We start from the raw sequence: 23128 nt of genomic DNA on the forward strand, positions 1-23128 counted from the left end.
TTGAAATCTGTGAAAAATGACTAAGATAAAATAATTTATTGTGCATTATTGATAAAAAAAGCTACATTATTTTCCTTCTTGTTTTTTCGCTGGACCCCTTTCCAAAATTGGCACAAAACGCATGATAGTGGTGAAAAAGTCAAATTTTTTGGCTAAAGATGCTCTAGGTGAATTTTCTAAAAAATGTCAAAACCTAGATTGTGTTTATCAAATTTTATATCGCATTTGGAATATTTTTAGGGAGGGCAACATCCTAGGGCTTAAGCAGCTTTTTAATAAAGTATTCTAGCCGGGCGTCCAGTCAGCCAGCGAGGTCGTCACGAAACAGGGGGTCGTTATAGGAAGGAAATCGCTTCTGGCTTCCGTGATTATATAAGTGCAACATCACAGCAGCTGCGCATGTACATCAAGAAGAGGGACACTGGTCCGGGGCAATGGAAGTGAGAAGGATGGCTACACATTTGGTATTCCTCGTCTCTCTATTTGTAGCCGTTAATTCAGCAATTATTTATGCTGCAGAGAATGTCTGCTCTGTTATTTATGATGATAAAGCAAAGGCCTTACACGTTGTCTCCGGAAAGCAAGAGCCTTACGTTGCCCAAGCTGTCTTTGTTGGTGATTCTTTCAACAAAACAGGGTATGTTTCAAATTCTACCTTTTCCCCAGGTGGTCTTCTGATTATGATTTATGTGTTAGAATTTTACTTCAGTTATCAGTTACCTATATTTATAAGATGGACTATCTTCGCGAATATCCTAAGTAAAGTTCGGATGTTTGAAGCCTGTTCTCACATCATGTGACTCCTTACCTATGATGCAATTTTTAAAGTCAAATGGGATCGGTTTTAACCACACATTGGCGCCTACCACAGATTTGCACCTTCAGTTTATTACTGAGTTTCAAACGTGCCAATGCCAGTTTTCGTTTGCAAAGTTTTGTACATTTTCTTTGCTTGCCAACCTTTGTTCTTTAATCTCCGGTATCCTCAATGTAAAGCTTGTAAATATTTTTAAGCCCGCCTGTCCCATAGCCTCAAGCTTTTAAAAAAACACACAGAGCAGATCAACGAAGTAAAGTGACACCACTTCGCGAATTTTGAAGCAAGGGGGCGTAATTTCTTACCCTATTGTCATAGAAGGCTTGATAGGTAATGGACCAGACCAAGGAAGTGTTTTCTCATACATAAAGCACGGTATGGAATGCAGATTTTTGTGGGAAAATGCATACCGTAAAAGCTCTATTGAACCCCCTCTCTCTATTAAGCCCCCCCACTCTATTAAGCCCCCCACTCTATTAAGCCCCCCACTCTATTAAGCCCCCTACTCTATTAAGCCCCTCCTTATCAAACAAAAACTTAAAATTAGCCCCCCACTCTCTATTAAACCCTCCTCTTTAGCCTTTATTGTCAAACAAGGAAAACATGCGCATTTAATCAGTCTCTTAACAGGTGTGATGATAATAAGATTGTGTGCATTAAATACGGCCCATGTAAACCAGGCTGGAAAACTTGCATATGCTTGCAGTGACGCTAGACTTCTTGTGCTTGCACCTCACACCTCTAGTGACCCAAAATATCAAGAAATTCATAAACCATAGTTATAGTAATGTGTGTATGGACATTGTTCCTCGCAGCTCAAATGCTTCTGCTTACAGGTCACAGCTGATAATGTGCCATTGGTCGCATTAACGCGTCCGCAAAACCATACATGTTTTCCAACCTGGCATGTAAAGACTTACTTGTGTGCCTAAAAAGTCAGCCAAAATTTTTTAGAAGATGTCCTTGGGTATCAATTGATCCTGATGATTCTGGTGAAGATAAGGACCTTATAATTGAATAATTAGACTTTTGAAGATGCTAAAAAAGTTTTCTGAGAATATTTGTATGACATTTTTATAATAAAAAACAGAAAAGGGCATTTTTAAAACATTTTTTACTTTAAATTTTTAATAAGACCCCCTCTCTTTTAAGCCCCCCTTTGGGATTGAAAAAATTTAAGATTTAAGCCCCCAGGGGTTTAACAGAGCCTTTACGGTAATTCTGAATAGTTTGGTGCCTTGCACTAATCCACAAGGACCCTTAAGACTGAATTGAACTAAATCATTGGCTGTTCTTAGAAAACAAAGGGATATCTTGTGTGCACCCAGTGGCATGGTGGGTGACTATTTACTGGGGGTGGCCAAATCATTTATGATGCCCCCATAAAGGATTCTGCCACCCCTTTTCTACAGATACAAAGCCCATGGTCAGAAATTCTAAAAATATTTTGGAATTTGGAGTCTTCATTGTTTGTTTTGTAAAGAACAACAGACATTATTTTTATCTTTGAAAGCAATGAACAAATCATATAGGATACTTTGCAGTTGTAAGGTTATCTTTTGCAACTGGCCTTGAAAAAAGATTTTCTTCCTGGCAGCAAAACAAACAATCCAAGATTTCCTGCAAAGCTTTGACAAAGTTTCCAGCCACTGAAAGTGATATTTTAAGTTGTTTGATTTGGTTATTTAGCATTTGTCCTAAAAATAAACTGTAATACTAAAAAAGAACTATATAATTGTTGGTCCTTGATTTTTTATCATAGCTATTCAAAACAGCAATCATTTTGTGTATACTTTATAAGATGATCAGGGAGAATGTGATCAAACATGATACTCATAGTTTGTTTTCAAGGTTAAAGTTAGTAGAGCTGAAAATCTATAATAACTTTGATTTAATTTCATATCAATACTAGCAAACTAGATACTATTGAAGTATTGATCTATCCTATCCCTTGCCCTGGGTTTATGTTTGTTGCTCAATTTTATCATCAAAAGCTAGTAGTTCATACAACATGTAAGAATACCATTTTATTTTTCAATGTTTAAAATAAATGTTTTAAATCAGGGTTGGTGCTAGAAGCAAAGATGTAAGCCCAAAACGCTTACATTCTATTAAGCTAGTGATGAAAAGGCCGCTAGAAAGTATGGATAATAATGGACACATCCACACAGTTTTTAGGGCAAGTTCACCTTCAAGTTTGTTCACATTGGGGGCATGTTCACAATTGACGAAACAAGATTTGATGTATTTAAATGTTTTTACTTATTTAGAATGGCTAATGTGAAAAGAGAAATGAACTTTGTTTTAGCTTGCTTGAATTAAATTATTAGCTGAAAAACATACCCGAATTGCTGGAAATCTGGTATAATAGACTCTGATAATACCAGATTTGGTATATTTTAAGAGCTTATCTTTGTAGTGCAAAACAGAAATTATATATTATGTATATATATCACAGAAAACAGTGTTCCATAGAAAGAGAGTAACATAAGGTCAATGTTCATATTGAAATAAAGCAATGGAGATTTCAGGTTAAAAATTTTCTGGCAAACAGCAACAATTTCCTATAATGAATTTGTGCTCAAAATTTCTTGACATTGCCGCTTTGCAAGTACATTGTTTCACATTCTCATCTTAACTTAATTAAATGCCAGTGGAATCTTCTCTTCAGTCATTATTGCAAGTGAGAGCCCTATATGATCTTGCACCATCATTGAACAAATTCTTGCAGAAAATGAGCATGCTGCGAAAGAAGAGCTTATTGGGCTACTGTGGAAGAACTACTGCAATTGTATAAATTTGGCATGATGTTTGATATGCGTACAAAAGATTGTAAACTGGAAATTCAAAAGCATCAATGAAGAAATAAATCTTTTTTTAATCCTTCTTCAGATGCTATTTTTATTATTAAAATTTTTATTGTGCTTGCAGGTGGACAACATTGAAACTGACTTCCAATGAAACCTATGCTGACAGTCTGCAAGCACGTGCTGCTGGCATGGCTGAAGGTTTCATCACTAGTGAACTCATTTACATGCACTATATGAACACTTTGGCTGATTATTGTACAAATGAGAAAGACTTTTGCACAAAGTTGTCAAAATTTGTAAGTGATAATAAGGAATGGATAAATAACAAAATCAAGGATTCTCAAAGTACAGAGAAGAGCTACTGGCATCAGGTAATGGAACTTTTTATATAAAAGTCACAGTAATATATCAATAGTATCTAAAGACAAACAGGAGTATCCATGCAGGGGCGGCACCACGGGGTGGACTGGGGTGGACTGGGGTGGATGTGTCCACCCTACTCTTTTAAGATCGACTTTCTAATTTAACCATAACTGGACTAAAAACTTAAGGAGGAGGGGGGAAGGTTGTTAGTTTTCTTCTCTGCGATCGGAACTTTTTTCATTTTGATTGCAAGTTACGGTTCTTTCAGATTTTAGCTGACATAGAGTATGGTTTGTTGGATCATCAGTTCTGTAAATAGTGATAACCTAAAATGAAGATGATCTTTAAAACACAGCTTTATCGTTGGTTCTTGCCTTCCTTCCTTGTTAAAGGTTTTTGGCAACTTTAAAACTTGTACCCAAACTGTGTGAACCTTTCCCTATGAAATTTATATAACTCTTCTATTGAGTGTTTCAAAATATGTCAAACTTGGTTATCAATAACAGGCATGATTTCTTGAATGGTGTTGCACCAGTTTCTCACCCAGACCCCTTTATTAGCTCCACCCATTTATTGTCCACCCCACTATTTTGGGGCTGACGCTGCACCTGTATCCATGTGGTAGAAATATTTTAATCCTGTATTATCTTACCTAAATTGAGTTCAAAGTGAAATTTCTGCTTCTGCAAAACCCTTAGTTCATGAATCAAGACTAGTTTCATGTAATTTTTAAAGTGTTCTTCTTGAGGGATTTTGATAGTATTTTGTTTTTTTTTTCAGGTAGATTTAATTTATACCCAGATACAAGGGTTGCAGGAAGGATATGCTGCTTCAAAACAACCAAAGATAGACGAAATGGGATTCATGTAAGATATCTCTTCAAGGCTTGTGCATTAGGGTATTATATACATCATGGCTTTTCAATAATGATTGGTTATATAGTTGAATCCAGTTAATTAGAACCTTCAAGAAGTTAAGGAAAGGCTCTATTGTGCAACCAGCATACTTTGCAGTAGCTGTTTTTACTATAGGAGAAATGGGCTGTAATCGGTATTTTCATTGAGTGTGTTATCAGGGAAATTTTGAAAATATTGTCACAAAGCATCAGGAATCATTACCAGCCATCTGGGATAGTCACAGACCACGGGCAATGCTCTGGGAATCATTGCAGACGAATTATGATATATGATAACCAGGCTTCAACAAATGTTCAAATTATCTGGTGGTATGGCCTCTGATTTGAATAAAGTAGAAAAATCTGGTGGGAACTTAGTCAGCATCAGTCAAATTGGCTTAGTCAAAGTTAGGGTTTTCTAGGATAAGATGTTTGTTGCTAAATACTTATTTCAAGACTGTCAAAGACTGTGAAAAGTGTTTGACCAAAAAGATGTTGCTAGAAAACCATCAAGCCTAAGTAATAATTCACGTTCAAATCTCTATTTAGACTTGTTCGAATTAACAGTGATTTGAAATTCCTGCCTATTTATACCAACTTTCATTTCCTTTTAGTTATTGCCTTTTAAGATATACTGCCATTTATACAAAAGAAGCCACTTCTCTATCCTGCTTGAGTCTTGAAATAAGTGTACTTTACTTATCCAAATTTAATAAGCTTGCCTTCTAATAAATCTAATAATATTTCCCTTCTTTCTTTATTAAAAAAGCGTGAGCTTTGGGCAATATTTTTTGTTATTTTTTGTTGGATTTAAACTATTATAAAGGAATTACTTTCGAATTCATTATCTCCTTGCAGGTTATTGCAGATTTTTGGAGATTTAGAAGACCTTGAAGTAGCTCTTGGCAAAAAACAATTAAGACGATCAACAGGATCTGGACATTGTTCTGCAATCATAAAACTTTTGCCAAAAAATGCTGATCTTATGGTGTCTCAAGTAACCTGGAACGACTATAATGCAATGTTGCGAGTTTTCAAACTTTACAAGCTCGGCTTTCATAAAACTGATGGTAATCCTTTGTTTATTTTGATTAGGAAGTCCTGAGAAACCTTTATTTAAAAGTACTGTTCAAAGATAAGTTTAGGATTCTATGTTTGCAGAGGGCTATTTTCAGAATACACTGTAAAGAAGCTGCATATAAATTTGAAACCTTGTATCTCTGTGTTTTCGAAAAACGCATATTTAAGCTCCCATTATCCCATCACTGGATTAGAATGTGTCCATATACCTCTCGCTTCTATAAGGGTTGAGTCTCAGAGTCTACTGTGGCCCCTGCCCCTCGACTGTTGTTTTTTCAAAGTTTCCCTAGGTTTTGCATGAATGATGATACATGAACCAAAATTTGAGCATGATTAATTTTCAAGTAATGTATTTAAAGTGCAGTTAATATGTGCAATTATCTTGTATATCTTGTGATACTGCATGGTTTTTCCATGGTTTACATAGTTCTTTAAAGACATAGAACACCCACCAACACTATGAATGCATTTAATGCTACTTTAAAGCTCTTAATTTATTGTTAATTCATAGACTTTTAGCCTTTATTTTCAGTACATTTTTAAGTGTGATTTGCGAGCCTATTCCTTTTGGGTTATTTCAGGTCAACAACGAGGCCCACTGATAAGTGGCATCAATGTTAGCTTCTCATCATACCCTGGCTTGCTTTACAGCGGAGATGATTTTCACATAATTAGTAGTGGCTTGGTACGCAAACCTATTTGAATTTAATTCCGTTATTTTTCAGTTCTTTATTGTCAGTTAACTTTGTGAATGATTCAGCAATGAAACTGTGCAATTTCCTTTGCTGTGTATCAACACTATGTCGTTGAAATAGCCACCAGATGGCAATGAATATCCTTGTTGTCTGTCGTGTCATCTTGTGTTTTAATTTATTTGTTGCTAGCTTAGTAAGATTTCTGGTACAGCTGCTCGTCCATTCAAGCGATTTCATAGGTTAGGATTTTCCGTTAACCGAAAAATGTTTTATTTTTTGTAACAAATTTTCACCCTCTATAAATTTCCCGGCCATCTTAAAATTTCAGTACAAGGAACTGATCCTGAAGTTGAATGTCACATATAAATCAAAGAAAATGACTAAAAATACCTTTTGATATAGAGTTGCTGTAGAGAATCTTAAATTGTTACATGTCATGTCGTTTTAGGTATCACAAGAGACAACTATTGGGAACATGAATGCTGATTTGTGGAAGTTTATCACACCAAACTCTTTGCTGGAGTTTGCACGTACCATAGTTGCAAACAGACTGGCAACCTCAGCTGATCAATGGTGCTACATGTTTGAGAAGTACAACAGTGGAACGTAAGAATCTGTAGCATCTAAGTAGCTTGTACTGTCTGTATTAGAATATAGCATGATCAACCATTACTGTTAACCAGTTTTTTGTAAGTTTCGTTGTTGTGTTGGCAAGCTCTTTGCATATTGGTGTGTATAGGGGGACAGTTATAAGTTAAATAAACTATGCAGACATGTTTGGGAAAACAAAAAGCAATTTTTTTCGGAGGTTGTCTACACAAACAGTATACTGATTACTAACAGAACCTTGATTTTCTCTAAGTTGACTACTATAATTCATTATCTCTGCAATTTTAGCATAGCTCTCAAACCAGATCCCTAAGAACATGCTGGGTAACATACATGCATTAGCAAACAGATGTCCATGCAACCGCTCAAAATTGAGGGGTATCGATTTAGAACAGATATACATCAGACTCAGTAGAGGTGTTGGGAATCTGTACACTGTTTGTCCTGAATATTAAGGCTGATGATAGTCTGAAAGTAGTATTACTGCACAAGAGGGACATGCACCTTGGTTCCTGTGACTTTCTCTATCTTGTTAATCTCTAGCTGTAAAATGTTGCTATAAAATGTTTAACTTGGAGTTAGGTTGATTTTTCTGTTTTAAAACTTGGTGAATCCCAAGTTGTCTAAGGCTTTTAATGATACACAATGACAAGATCTCATCTCTGTGTAGGCAGTCAGTCTTTTTGCATTGTGCATACCGTCATTTAATCGTTTACTGGCCCTCAAACACCATTGTTTTATATTAACCCTGAGTTCTTTTCTATCAACAGGTATAACAACCAGGTGGGATACGTAATTCCTAGAATTCTGAGAAATCTGAAGTTGATTGTCGCAGAAAAATGATTGGTATCTTTCTGCTAAAGGCAAAACTGGTTCATCTTATTTCACAGTAGCTGCTGCAAAACTGTAGCCTATCTAGTAAATTTAGACTGTGTCAAACAGTGAATGAATAGATGTGAAAAATAGTATTTGTGCAGAAATTCACTCAAGAATCAAAATCATAACTTTAAGTATGCCTTTTAGAGAGTTCATGAAAATGTAGTTCCTGGTACCTCTTGTATCCAGTAAAACTTTATCAGTCTTCAAGCTCTAACTGAGCCTAGAAACCTATAGGTATAGAAAAATGGATGCAAAACTATCCAGTTAAATGCTAATTAAGAAAAACGAAGAAAATCAGAGTAATCTCCTTGAATTTGTTTTGATTTTGGTTTTGATGATACACATTTTGTACTGGAGTGTCTCGCTTTGACTCAGTCCCTTGCTAGAAAATATTTCGTGAAGTCTTCTGAAAATCTTTGATGTTTTTATAAAACTTGTTCCTATTAAACCATTTAAGATATAGATTTTTTTTTCAGTGGATGGTCGTTGATTACAAACTCTTCAAGCCTGAGTCACCATTGCAACCAAACACTCTTTGGATTCTTGAGCAAATTCCTGGCACCATACACATGGGGGACATGAGCATGAAATTGCAATACCAGACGTATTGGGCGAGTTTTAACGTACCGTATGTATAAACTATAAAGAAAATCACACAATGATTTACAAAGTATGATAATTTTTTGTAAAAAGCCTGTTTACAGTTGCTGTGTAAGGTTGCAAAAGTTAAAAAAACCATCATTACAAATGAAGCTTGGAAAAAATGTGCCTAACAGGGGTAGCAAAAGCAAATCTAGCTATAATACAATGCATGATTTGAATAACATTTTTGCAAATTATGTTCAGGGCTTATCTTTTGACAAACACGTAAGCTGTGTTAGAGAGTGTTTGCCCTTGGCATGTTTACCCATTTTCGGGACTCTTTTTAAAACCGATAGTTATGTTGTCTGGTTATAGTTGAGTGAGTTAAGATTTTTGAGGTAATCATGGTTGAAAGAATCAACTATCTTTTGATTTGAAGCATTCAACTTTTGCAAGTTCAGCCACATGTTTCTTCTTCTTTTACTTTTGTTTTAAGTCAGTTTTTGCAATGAAAAATTATTCTTCCAGAATTCCAGAAACTGCCCCTGAAATGTATAACCACAAAGACTACATCTAGACCTAAATTTGACACATTCTTTGACTAAATCTAAACTAAGTTGGCTACATTCTCAGACTACGTCTCCTGCCCTGCATCTACCTCATTTAACCGAGCAAACACTGAACCAGTTTTGTTAGCCTGCCTTTGAGTGTCTTACATGCTTGCTCTGGTAATCTTGGTAATGTCTTATGTTTACTCTGAAACGCGATAACAACTAATATTTTTTCTATTTTGTAGGTACTTCCCGTACATATACAACCTGAGTGGTTTTGCATCGGCCAAGGCCAAAATGGGTTCATTTTTTGACTATGATCTCACTCCAAGATCCCAGATTTTCAAACGTGACCATTCAAAAATAACTGATATGCATTCACTGTTTACAGTTATGAGGTGCGTCAAATTCTTGTTTATTTCTTGTTTCATAATGTGTGCATCATTTGTATAAGCAAAGCTTTGTATAACTTGTATAAAAATTTGTATAACTTGCATTCTATATAGATGCAACTGCAATGCAAAGATAAATTATCCTTATCTCCTAGTAATTTTCAAGACTATGCTGCCAATCCAAATATTTCCTGGACTTTTTGGCTGCGGTTTTTAGGATTTTTGCGCTTAGCAAAGTAATTTTTTGATAGTAGACTGATAGTATTAGTCAAAGAACGTAAGAGCTGCATTTAGCAAGTAAGGGCTTTAATTATTATTCACGTAGATTTAATGATATATATAAAAATAGAAGATAAGTTGAACAGCTGCATATAAGCGTTTTGTCAGTCGTCTAATTTGAAGCATTTACCTTCCATTTAAGCTTTTTTGATTATTTTCTTTCAAGCCATCTATTAATAGATGGAGAAAAAGTCTGCATTAGTAATATTTTTTTGTTATGAGTATATTATTTGCTAACATGGTCATGGGTAAATTGTGATCAGATGACCCTTAAAAATTACGAAAAGAGAATGTTTTCAACTGGATGTTCTAAAGAAATGGTCTTACTTGCTGTTGTGAAGCGAAAAATATAACTTGTGCTGTTCCAAATCATGGAAATTTTCCATTTTCTCCTCCGCAGAGGCATTACTCATAAGTGGTAACTTTTTCACCCCAGTTTTCACCCCTTAGGTCCAAGCAGATTGCCATTCATCATCACTTTTCTGAAACCCTACATAAGTGGGTACTTGAAAATAACCCTAGCAATTTATCTGCTTTCAGGTAGTACCTACCTCAAAATTAACCTGGTCTATAGGGAAAAATTGGGTAGCTGAATAAATTCCTCATGGAAATTTGATGAAATTCACTCTGAGTAGAAGTAGACAGGTGCACTGCAATCCAAAAAACTCCTTTGTCATAAGCTACAAAAATTTCAGGTTTCTTTTACATAACAGATTATGATATAATTTATTTTACAAAATGTATCAAAATTGCCAGCATGGATGCTCTTTTTGTCTTTGGATATATCCTATCTGTCTGTCACATACATCCTCTGTTGCATAATCTATCTCGCAAGTGACTTCTAGACTACTGCAAAATAATACACGATACATAGACTGTCCTTTTTTAATTCTTGTATTACAGTTGTAATGCATGTTGAAAAGTTTTGTATTCCATGATAAATATGTAATGGGGCCAAACAAAATAGCCCAGGGCTCCTCAAAGCCTGCAAATAGCTCCCTTTTTCTGTGAGCTTTGTCCATACATTTTACATACTTAAAATGTGCTAACTGTCCAGGAGAATTCTGAAACACAACAAAGAAAAACTAATCAATTGTCTTTTTTCACAAGGGAAGAAGTAATTCTTTCCATATTAAAGACGAGACCCCCTTTTACATGAGCTAACAGCAGTAAGATCAGGATTGTGATCATTTAGCAAACTTAAAGTGAGAGAGGATCACTATCATGATTTGATTGTTGATATTGCCATTGACATTTTTGTCTCAAATTCATAATAACGTATGGCAACATCAACTTTTTCTCACTGTATAGTAAGCAGGGTCAAATAATCGGATTCATCCTCCCCTACTTCCACATGAGATACAAATTTTCACATCTTCAAATGACAAAAGCGATGGTTCAGAGGAAAATGTTTTGTCAAGAATTGGCCCAGTAGTTCTCAAGTTTTTTCTTTGGTTGTCATTGCATCTGGATGGAGAGAAATTTGGATACTAAACATTCTCTGCATCATAATTTGTTTGCAATCTGGACAGGGATTGCAGTCCAAATCTACTTCTGAAATAGAGCCAGTATTTTTGGATAGTTTCGATCTGGTTTTTGCACAACCTTCTTTTCAAGAACAAGGCTCTGGCCCAATGGGTGCATTTGATTCATGCAAAGGACTACTACGTTAAAGTTAGATACAAAATTGATCAATTTAAAAAATGTTTGGGACATCCTGATAACTCAAACCTCCAAAGGAGCATTAATAAAGCTTGAGTTAGCAAATGTTTCGGTAATTAGAACTATTGCTCCCCATAAACAGTCAGGTCTTCATCTACTGTTGCTTCGGTATCTTTGAAGCCTTTAAAATAATTTGTTTTATTTGCAAATTAGTATCAAGATGAGTTTATTCAATAAATTAATCAAATAAATTGCTTTCTTGATTATAGGCCAAATTCTTAGTAAAAATGTATCCTTGGAAGGGGGTTGTTTCCTTTTGATATGATCAATATAGCCTCCTTTGATTTCTACAGTGTTTAACTGGCAAAGCAAACTTGTTTTCAGAAAAAGGAAGGACTTACATCATGTGATCAGTCTAGGGTCCTTGTTTAACTGTAGCACAAAAATTTTCTGTTGTTTCCTTTCTGTTATCAAGGCTAGATATCTTTACAATTCCCCCAACTGATACCATTTAACAGTTTTACTTTGTAGATCCATATTATATTGGTTTGCTTTTCAGGTACAACAAGTTTAAAACAGACCCGTTGTCAAAATGTCAAGGCTGTAATCCCCCATACAGTGCAGAGAATGCCATATCTGGATACTAAACATTCTCTGCATCATAATTTGTTTGCAATCTGGACAGGGATTGCAGTCCAAATCTACTTCTGAAATAGAGCCAGTATTTTTGGATAGTTTCGATCTGGTTTTTGCACAACCTTCTTTTCAAGAACAAGGCTCTGGCCCAATGGGTGCATTTGATTCATGCAAAGGACTACTACGTTAAAGTTAGATACAAAATTGATCAATTTAAAAAATGTTTGGGACATCCTGATAACTCAAACCTCCAAAGGAGCATTAATAAAGCTTGAGTTAGCAAATGTTTCGGTAATTAGAACTATTGCTCCCCATAAACAGTCAGGTCTTCATCTACTGTTGCTTCGGTATCTTTGAAGCCTTTAAAATAATTTGTTTTATTTGCAAATTAGTATCAAGATGAGTTTATTCAATAAATTAATCAAATAAATTGCTTTCTTGATTATAGGCCAAATTCTTAGTAAAAATGTATCCTTGGAAGGGGGTTGTTTCCTTTTGATATGATCAATATAGCCTCCTTTGATTTCTACAGTGTTTAACTGGCAAAGCAAACTTGTTTTCAGAAAAAGGAAGGACTTACATCATGTGATCAGTCTAGGGTCCTTGTTTAACTGTAGCACAAAAATTTTCTGTTGTTTCCTTTCTGTTATCAAGGCTAGATATCTTTACAATTCCCCCAACTGATACCATTTAACAGTTTTACTTTGTAGATCCATATTATATTGGTTTGCTTTTCAGGTACAACAAGTTTAAAACAGACCCGTTGTCAAAATGTCAAGGCTGTAATCCCCCATACAGTGCAGAGAATGCCATATCTGGATACTAAACATTCTCTGCATCATAATTTGTTTGCAATCTGGACAGGGATTGCAGTCCAAATCTACTTCTGAAATAGAGCCAGTATTTTTGGATAGTTTCGATCTGGTTTTTGCACAACCTTCTTTTCAAGAACAAGGCTCTGGCCCAATGGGTGCATTTGATTCATGCAAAGGACTACTACGTTAAAGTTAGATACAAAATTGATCAATTTAAAAAATGTTTGGGACATCCTGATAACTCAAACCTCCAAAGGAGCATTAATAAAGCTTGAGTTAGCAAATGTTTCGGTAATTAGAACTATTGCTCCCCATAAACAGTCAGGTCTTCATCTACTGTTGCTTCGGTATCTTTGAAGCCTTTAAAATAATTTGTTTTATTTGCAAATTAGTATCAAGATGAGTTTATTCAATAAATTAATCAAATAAATTGCTTTCTTGATTATAGGCCAAATTCTTAGTAAAAATGTATCCTTGGAAGGGGGTTGTTTCCTTTTGATATGATCAATATAGCCTCCTTTGATTTCTACAGTGTTTAACTGGCAAAGCAAACTTGTTTTCAGAAAAAGGAAGGACTTACATCATGTGATCAGTCTAGGGTCCTTGTTTAACTGTAGCACAAAAATTTTCTGTTGTTTCCTTTCTGTTATCAAGGCTAGATATCTTTACAATTCCCCCAACTGATACCATTTAACAGTTTTACTTTGTAGATCCATATTATATTGGTTTGCTTTTCAGGTACAACAAGTTTAAAACAGACCCGTTGTCAAAATGTCAAGGCTGTAATCCCCCATACAGTGCAGAGAATGCCATATCTGCAAGATCAGATCTCAACCCAGCTGATGGCAAATATCCAATCAGTGCCTTAGGACACAGAAGGCATGGTGGCACTGACTGTAAGGTAAAACTTTGCAAGACATCAATGCTATTTGGTTCTCTAGTTGTTTTTTCTACTCTCTGCTACCCTCTACAGTCCTCTCAAAAAACATCTTTACTGTCATTGCATAGATGATATCCAACTTGTATGCAAAAGCCTTGTGATTCAAACTTACAATTGAAAGGTTGAAGCTTATATTTATCGAGACAAAAATATCCATAATCAAAATGTCAAAATTTTCATTTGATGTGGAAAAGTTTCTTTTTGAGTAAGAAAAAGCTCAAATAACTTTTTTCTGAGGTGTTTAAAGACATTTAATTTCTAATGCTTTGTATTCTTGTATTTTTTTCCCCAATGTAGTTTCTAGGAACTAGGAACCAAGCATCCCAGGGTAGTTTCTAGGAACTGAAAAACTCTGCTTATTAGACAGTGTCCTTGTCCTTCCTCTCAATGAGACCACAACATACGATTCATACAGCTGGAGTAGCAGAGAACTGACAGCTCCTCTCACTCCAGGTAAAAGTTGGGTCATGTCAGGGATTTTAACCCTAGAACTGTAGTCCACAACCCTAACCACTCTGCCATCTTTGCACCATAAATTTTGTCTCTAAATGTTTTCTGTTGATTTTGCTGTACTTCCTGGTGGTGTTTTGTTGCCAATTATAAACTTTTACAGCATATAAGCAATATTTTTCGCAGAACCTTAGCAAAATTTGTAATTTTTTGTCCACTTTGCAGCAGGCCACAAAGACTTCTGGTTATACAAATTTACTCAAACTCAAGTTGTTGAGAATTTTTTCATTTGTCAAATTAAATGTTTTAAAAGCTTTATTTCTGTCACAAAGTGGTCTGAAAAAAAATATTACCATGACTTTTGAAAGCACTAATGGTAAACATATGCCAACACAATCAAGCTCACATTTCTTACTTTTAGGCAACAAACTTTAAATTGGCCAATCAGTTATCAGCCTGGATTGTAGCAGGGCCAACACATGATGACCAACCTGTTTTTAAATGGAGCACCAGTGGCTGGAAAACACCAATGGGACATCCTGATGAATTCAACTTCTCACAATTTGTACAATCATGGGAATGATTGTGTGTTTGAAGGCAAATAAAGTCAATGAAAAAATAAGAGTTTAATCAGATTTTAATGATTGGTGAGAATGCTGCTAAATCTCAAATTGGAGTAAACCTGCCTATGCCAGCAGGTAAACATTTTCTGTGATTCCAAATGACACTAGCTTCAAGATTGGTAACATTTGGTAGAAATATTTTTTGAAAATTCATTTGCTATAGTTGTTCTCTCTGACATGGCTTAACCAATGAATTTAGTTTGGATATAATTGATTGTTATCAGTTTCAATATTTGGTTTATTAAGAGGTTCATACTTGAAACGCATACATTGATTCAAACAAAACAATACCCTCAAAAGCAATGAAGCTTTTGCCAAGCTCTTTAAAATAGCTAATATGAGATAGAATGAATTTATGATTGAAGTAGTTCTATAAAGTTGAGTGGCACTCCTATATTATTGTAGATGGTAACCAACAGAGACTTACATAAGAGTAAGTTTAAAGTAAAATGAATAGACATTATCATTAGACTTTCTGTTCATAAAACCTATCCAAGGCACCACAGTTACAAAATTTAAATTTAAAATCTTATTGTTTACTACATTGATGTCTCTTTAAGAGTCACTTTTTGAGAAGTATTTTATATTCAGATTTTCATGTGTATTATTTGAATATTTAAATCAAATTAGATTGCACTGTTGTAAATGGGTATCCAGTCATGTAGACTTGATTTTGCATTTCCTTTTACTTGCAAAGCTGTGACTGGGTGCTTTAATTTAATCATTTCTTTATCTTGTGTAAAACAGTTTTTTGAGCCGGTCTTTATGAAGTGAATATTACAATGTGTGAGACTAAGACCTTTTTTGATTGATTTGTATCAAGGCCTTTTAATCATAGAAATTAAAAGGCAAGAAGCCTGAAATATGTGGCAGAAGTTTGACATGCAAATTGAAATATCATCCATTTTTATACATAAAATTTTCTCAGTTAATTATCTTTTTTATCATGCCTGTGCACCTCCATATAATTAGATTTCATTTTGAAAAATGAGAATCATTAAATTTTCTCAGTTAATTATCATTTTTATCGTGCCAGTGCACCTCCATAGAATTAGATTTCTTTTGAAAAACGAGAATCATTAAATTTTCTGAGTTAATTAACTTCTTTATCATGCCTGTACACTTACATATAATTAGATTTCATTTTGAAAAACGAGAATCATTAAATTTTCTGAGTTAATTATCTTTTTTATCATGCCTGTGCACCTCCATAGAATTAGATTTCTTTTGAAAAACGAGAATCATTAAATTTTCTGAGTTAATTAACTTGTTTATCATGCCTGTACACTTACATATAATTAGATTTCATTTTGAAAAACGAGAATCATTAAATTTTCTGAGTTAATTATCTTTTTTATCATGCCTGTGCACCTCCATAGAGTTAGGTTTCATCTTGAAAAACGAGAATCATTAAATTTTCTGAGTTAATTATCTTTTTTATCATGCCTGTGCACCTCCATAGAATTAGATTTCCTTTTTTCAAAATGAGAATGTTCTTCTCAGTTTGTTGGAATAAGGTTAACTCAGAATTTTATTCTTTGCCCCATTTGTAGATCTTTGTTGGGTTTTAGATTTTTTCTCAAAGACAATTTTACTCTAGCTTTTTATGGCATAGACCCTTTATCGCCAGCCAAGCAATAAGAAATATTTCTGTCATTTTAATACTTTTCAATAAAAACAAAACAAAACTAGGAAAAAAAATGAAATGAAAAAACCAAGATCATTTTACTTTTTAAAGAGTCCAACATTACAATTTTGACTCTCTTTTGCTGCTACCCTCTATCATTTTGATTTTTGTTACTTTTGTTCAAATGTTCAAACACTGGGTTCTATCAACATTCATAGCTTAATATAAATAACAATCAATGTAGGTAAATTGTACCAGGAAAAATTTGTTAAAAAATTTTGAATTTAAAAAATTTTTCCTGGTACAATTTACCTACATTGATCGTTATTTAAATTCATCATATTGTACCGCACGCATTTTAGTATATTCATAGCTTAATATGTTTGAATTCAAGGCCAAAACTAGACCAAGTCAGAACTTTATCTTTGTAAAGGGCATACAAAAACAGGAAAGTTGTCCAAGGATATTTGCTAGAAACTGTACTTAAACAAAGAGCTGGAAAAAGTGCATAGCCAATTTTGCAAGCTGATCTGCCAGTGGCACTACAGAAAACCTTTGCTCTGTGCCTTGAAATTGAATTGTATAATGAGCTTTTATGGGCCAGGAATGACCCTATGTGCATCAAATTCTAATTCATTCACCGCTTCCATCCCCGCATCTCCACCCTACTGGAATGAATCCTTGTCTTGCAAGGCCAGATGCAGTGTTCTGGGTTTTTTGTTCTTGTTAATTTTTAGTGAAGCAACTGCTCATGCGTTAGGTTAACAAAGACGATATTAGCTCCATGTTTTTGACCGTGCTCAAACTCACTACACACTTGTCTTAAGAGTCTATACATACTATACGTATAACACTCCACAAGGTGGCCAAAAGCCATTGAATAAAACAGTCAAGCATTGTAAATGCAAATGTTGTGAGCGAATGGCCCAGGCTTCAAAAGTGAACACAAATAAATTATAAAAACAGGTTACACAAAAAAACAGATGCATGCCAAACACTGCATGATGGACGACGATACACATTTTTCCTACATCTTGTAGCTTCTTATGTAATATTTATAAGCCATGTTTTACATAGTTGCTAATATTTTCAAGTTGGTTTTTAAGCACCTCATTTCAAAAAGCATTTTTTAAAAAAAAATTGATGGTCAGCAGCACTAAAAAATCTTTTCCACCCTTGCTTAAACATGATAAAAATGTAAAAGCAAAGGCTCATTCACCTTGTTGAGGCTTGCTCTTGTCAAAGGTGGTTTGTTCCAGACAGCAACAAGTTTCATTAAGAAACTTGTGGCTAAAGTGGAGGTAAATCCAGGGGTTTTAGTAAAAACTATCCATTTCTATTATTTTATCTTGGTGCAATAGAGCTTCATTAATGAACCCCTTCTCTGCAGGTTGGAAAACATGTATGATTTTGCAGATGCATCAATGCAACCAACGTCACATTATCAGCTGCGAGCTGATGCCAGCAGATGCATTAGAGCTGTGAAGCAACCATGCCCATTTCATACAAAAGTATAGTATAATATATGAATTCCTTGAGATTTTGGGTCACTAGAGGTGCGAGAACAAGTTTTCCAGCCTAGCCTTCGCTACAAGCATATGCAAGTTTTCCAGCCTGGCCTTCTCTTAGTTTTTGGGCTGCTTCACAGGCACTTTTAGTTAAACGTGGAATCTATATGTCCCATTTTCACAAAATTGTTAAATACTTCATATTATGTCATAGGCCATAAAACAGAAACGCTTCTTTTTATCATCAGTAGTAGATTCACACTTAATTTTGTACATAATCACTGAAGAAGAAATTAAGAAAGGTCGAGTCAATGTGATAAAAATTTCCTTCCTTTTTTTCTTCTTTTTTCCAATATTAATCTTCCTGCTCTAGTCTTGTTTCTCTTGAGAAAACCATGCTTACGCTTTCTTTGGTAGTTATTTGGTTGATATTCCATTCCATATCGAACTCCTCTTACTTGATTCACTAGTGGTAACTCCACTGCGGTTTGGGGTTTCTGTACAATATTTAGAAGGCCCAACCTTGAATTGGCAAACACACCCCTTTGGAGAGCTGATAGGACAGAAATAAAAGTTTTTGGAATTCCACTAAAGAGCGACATGACTGTTAAACAGCTTTTGTGAATATATAAAAAATGACAGAGTCTATTTTCCCAAACTTACTGCTTCGTAAAACCTCACTCCATTTTCAACCGGCTTTCCACTTGCCTTTTTGCTTCTACCATTATGGAGCAGCCTCGATTGACAACAGTGTTTCACAAACCGAGGTTGCCATGTGAGATTCCTTTCTGTCAAACTTGCTGCACGAGTATGGCGTTGGACTCAGTTGAGGGTTTCTTTGGCATCGAATTGAGCAAGAAATGTAAGACCGCCGAGTGGAAAGGTCCGGAAGAGGTAGAGGACAATACTGAAGTAAAATTACAGTTGTCTCATGCCTGTTTAGGAGCAGACGCCAAAGAGGGTGAGAGAAATGTGGTCGATGTGACAACAGCTGATATCTATGGAAAGGAGGTAACTCACACGATTGTTTCACTACAAATAGGTCATACTGAAATGGTTGCCCTGAATCTAGGATTTTTAGAGAAATCGACGTTTAAACTTGTCAAGGGTAATGGGCCTGTTCACCTTTCTGGTGCATATTTGCATGCTCTTGGCGACATGTCAGATGACGAAAGTGATAGCGACGAGGAAAGTGAAGAGGAGGATGTTCCAGATCTTGTCAAGGCGGCCGAAAAGAAAGAAACTGTCTCAGATGAAAAACCTGAAAAAAAAGATAAAGCCCCGGAAGCTAAAAAGGATACAACAAAAGTCGAACCAATGACAAAAAAGAAAGCAGAGCCAAAGTTGGACTCCAAAAAGAAACCTGAAAAAGAAGAAGATGCAGATAGTGATGAAGATGATGATGATGAGGATGATGACAGTGATGATGAGGAAGGTGAAAAAGGGTTGTTAGATGATGAAGCTTCTGAAGACGATGAGGATGATGATGAAGAAATGAACATGGATGATGACGGTGATGAACTTGATAGCGATGAAGATGACCTTGACGATGAAGATGATGAAAGTGATGATGATTTATCTGATGAAGAGGAAGAAAGTGATGAAGAGGAGGAACTAGTACCCCCAAAAGCAAAAAAGGCAAAGGTCCTTACAAATGGGCACAAAGATGACAAGCAAAAAACACCAGTGAAGAAGCAGCAAGATGAACAAAAAACACCAAATAAACCAAAAACACCTGATGTTACAGACAAAAAAGGGAAGACACCCAAAAGCGATAAAAAGAAGGAGAAAGATGCAAAAACGCCTGTAGCAGCACCTGCTAGTATAGAGGATGTGAAAAAGAAGTTACTCAAATCACCAAATCTCCCAAAAACCGTGGAGAAGTTCAAGAATTTCATGAAAAGTGCACACAAAGTAACTGATGATGGAGATGTCACAGGACTATGGGACTGGCTTCAAAAGAATAAAAAGTAATTTTGGACATGAACATAGTCCCAGTTAAGTTTTGTTGACAGAAGTTGATAAATGTGTACAGTTAGTTTATAAAGGGTGCCAAATATACATCATTTTCAGTTGGGTAGGATTTTACTTTGAAACAAGACTAAGTAAACTACGTTTTAAAGTATCCATAGTGATTAACATGCCTTGAACTTTCTTATAAATATAGTCTTTTATTAGAAGATTGAATAGACTGCAACTTGATATTCTGCTGTTCTGGTAGAATGAGAAAGGATCTCATTTAAAAATCTGATTAACAAAGGATTCAGAAATTCTGCCTTTATTTCTGTAGTTTAGAAAATTGATGTTTTTATCTTTCTTTTCAAGATATAGAGTTTGCTTAAAAATTACAGGAGTTTGTTTGGCCTAAGTAGAAAGACTGTACATTTCTTAGAAGATCAGCAGTAAACAAAGAATAGCTTGAAAATTGCAAAAATTGTAAAACAAAAGAAGTTTGGGCCTTGGGCTTTTAATGGGCTGAGCAGAGCCCTTGAGCAAACCTCCCAAAACAGGAAGACCAATCCTCTTGGAAAATTTTCTTAAAGTAAGGAATAGGAAAACTTGTTAGTTTTAATTAAAGAATCTAGTAGGATGAATGTTTACCTCACTATAAGGGAACAAAAATTTACATGGCAGCAGGACTGTTTTCCTAAAAACAACTGAGATGGTTTGAAGAATATTAAGGTAAGACTTGCCTGGCCTGGAGAAATCTCTAAGGAGGCTTTAAAAAACGTTTATGCCAAAAGACTGAAAATACACCATTGTGCATAAAATTTTAATTTGGGCAGAAATTTCGATTTTTAATAGGACAGAGGTATGAATGTAATGCAGTTGATTTACTTCAAGTAGACCAACCATTTGAAGCTTGAACATTGAATATCAAGAAGGACAGCAATTTTGTTACGGTTTGGGGCTACCGTAGGATTTCATTTGGTACAAAAGTTATCGAAAAAATCTCCCTATAGCGAGAAAATTCCAACAGTTATTTACAATTGCCATGGTGGATTAATTTATAGATTTCGACAATGCGATTTTCTAAGGCCTTTTTGTCTTTTCTTCATCAATATTCAAAAGTTCCCCGCCTCTACGAAAAGTTTGCAGTACCGACACCTCCCCTTGAACTTCCAAAGGGAGTTATGTTCCTGCCCCTATTTTGAGTCAGGGTTGCCAGATTTGTCTAATTTTGGCCTTTTTTATAGTTAAATTTCCTGGAAAATTTGTCTTAGGCCCACTACTCAAATTTGGCCTTTTTCCGCAGAAATTCTAAATTGAAAGAGTAATTACTACATTAACAGAGTAAGTAGTAGAGTAAAGAATTTTATAAAAAGCGCATGCGTAGAAATTTAAAAAACGCCTGCGCAATGTTTTATGAGAAATATTTGATTTGGCCTTTTTATGCCCCCCGCCCTCCATATTTTTGCATGATGCGTTATTGGCAATGTTTTCGTGCGTGAAATCGTGAAATCTCGATTTTTTATGCACGATTTCGTGAATTAAGTTTCCTACGTGAAGCATGAAACATGAGTTCTCCTTGCGTTATGTTAGGAAAAAGCTTCAACTATCCGTGAGTTCTTGAATGAAATTTCAAGTGACAATTTAAAAAATTGCCTCAATTTGGTACGTAATAAACCAATGATAGTTAAATCTCAAATTAGTATTCAAAGTTTGAAAGTAGTGCTGTAGTCTTTCAAACAGTTCTCTGATGAGCAATAGCTGATATTACATTTATTGTTGGCGTGAGCGTGAAGATCCAATTTTGCAGTGCGTGAATGCGCGAAAAGTCAAAAAATTATGCATGAATGCGTGAATTACAACCACTATGGGGGCCCCTACTTATAAGCATTCTGGCCTGAGTTGCTCACCCGTCTTGCTTTCTTTTGTAAATCCAATTTGGCAACTCTGATTTTGACACAAGTATGATGGCACGTTTGCTGGTTAGGTTGATATATCAAATAGTTAGCATGTTCAGAGGCTGTAGCAATAGTGTTACTTGTTCGCTTGTAGCATGCTTGTAGAGGAATGCTGACCCCACGTGGTAAAGCCTACGCGCTGTTTTCACAAGGAACCTACATGTACGGCAGAAATAGTAAAGAACCTTTAGCACTTAAGACAAAATCCCTAAGGTACTTTTAATTACTAAATATTTTTATCATTGCAAACAATCAAGAATTAGAAAGCCAGTTCCATTCATTTGAGTTAAAAACCACATAAATTATCAGGGACGGATTTAGCGGGGGTGTAGGCGGTGCGACACCCCCCAATAGCTCTGTATCCTTCGGTAAATTTTGTTTCATTTGTTAAAAATCATTAGTTGGTAGTCAGTAGTAACAAAGTAACGCCAAGATTTTACTTTATTTATTTTTCATCAGTATTTATCTTCTTTTCAGTAGCGTAGCGGTGGGGGTGATATTCTCAAATGTATTTTAAGCTAATCTCAAGGACATCGTCGTAAAAAATTTCAATGTTCAGTAATTTCCCCTCGTTTTGGGGTTTAACGCTCCAGCGTTTTGGGGTTCCCCCCTTTAACGAGCGGCTTCAATTTGCCCGCCTCGATTTGTAACTAACAAGCGATAAGGATTTCTATTCCCATCGTTGTGATTGGCGATCGAACACTCCCAATTAATTTTCTTCCATCGTTTATAAAACGTGAAATCAGTGGCGTACCCAGTGCTCTAGTAGTGGGGGGGTCTGGAGAAATTTTTTTGGACCACGCCCTTCAAACACTCGCAAATGCGGGGAAACGTCCTTTTACCTCTTTTACCTAATTACCTCTAATTAATGGCACATCCCCGGATCTTCAAACATGGTAAGATACCCCCCGCCTCGAATTTTGAGCAAAGTTTTCAGTCATCTGCGATAAAATTAACTTTGTTAAAAATTACAACACATTGAAAATAACTACATCGAAGTCTAGTTC

The 23128-nt window shown here is 35.4% G+C and overlaps 2 protein-coding genes across 3 annotated transcripts; both read left to right on the plus strand.

Annotated features, from left to right (window-relative positions):
* The first annotated feature begins 372 nt into the window (after positions 1 to 372).
* Positions 373 to 16414, plus strand: LOC135683424 (putative phospholipase B-like 2). Of its 2 annotated transcripts, XM_089109348.1 has the most exons (11): positions 373 to 637; positions 3749 to 3998; positions 4771 to 4856; positions 5744 to 5955; positions 6547 to 6650; positions 7109 to 7266; positions 8040 to 8052; positions 8625 to 8776; positions 9527 to 9679; positions 13804 to 13966; positions 14877 to 16414. In XM_089109348.1, exons 1-11 carry the CDS (start codon positions 435 to 437, stop codon positions 15036 to 15038), a joined length of 1656 nt encoding a protein of 551 aa, XP_088965474.1. In that variant the 5' UTR covers positions 373 to 434; the 3' UTR covers positions 15039 to 16414. The 2 variants fall into 2 exon arrangements, with proteins under 2 accessions (XP_088965474.1, XP_088965475.1); XM_089109349.1 differs by lacking the exons at positions 13804 to 13966; positions 14877 to 16414 and adding an exon at positions 12174 to 13778.
* Positions 16415 to 18987: 2573 nt separating this feature from the next.
* Positions 18988 to 20375, plus strand: LOC135683602 (uncharacterized). Its single transcript, XM_065198908.2, has one exon. It carries the CDS (start codon positions 19024 to 19026, stop codon positions 20185 to 20187), a length of 1164 nt encoding a protein of 387 aa, XP_065054980.2. The 5' UTR covers positions 18988 to 19023; the 3' UTR covers positions 20188 to 20375.
* The last annotated feature ends 2753 nt before the right edge of the window (positions 20376 to 23128 follow it).

Source organism: Rhopilema esculentum, chromosome 7 (genome assembly GCF_057945365.1).
Source record: "Rhopilema esculentum isolate cy_ngs chromosome 7, ASM5794536v1, whole genome shotgun sequence".
Classification (NCBI taxonomy): domain Eukaryota; kingdom Metazoa; phylum Cnidaria; class Scyphozoa; order Rhizostomeae; family Rhizostomatidae; genus Rhopilema; species Rhopilema esculentum.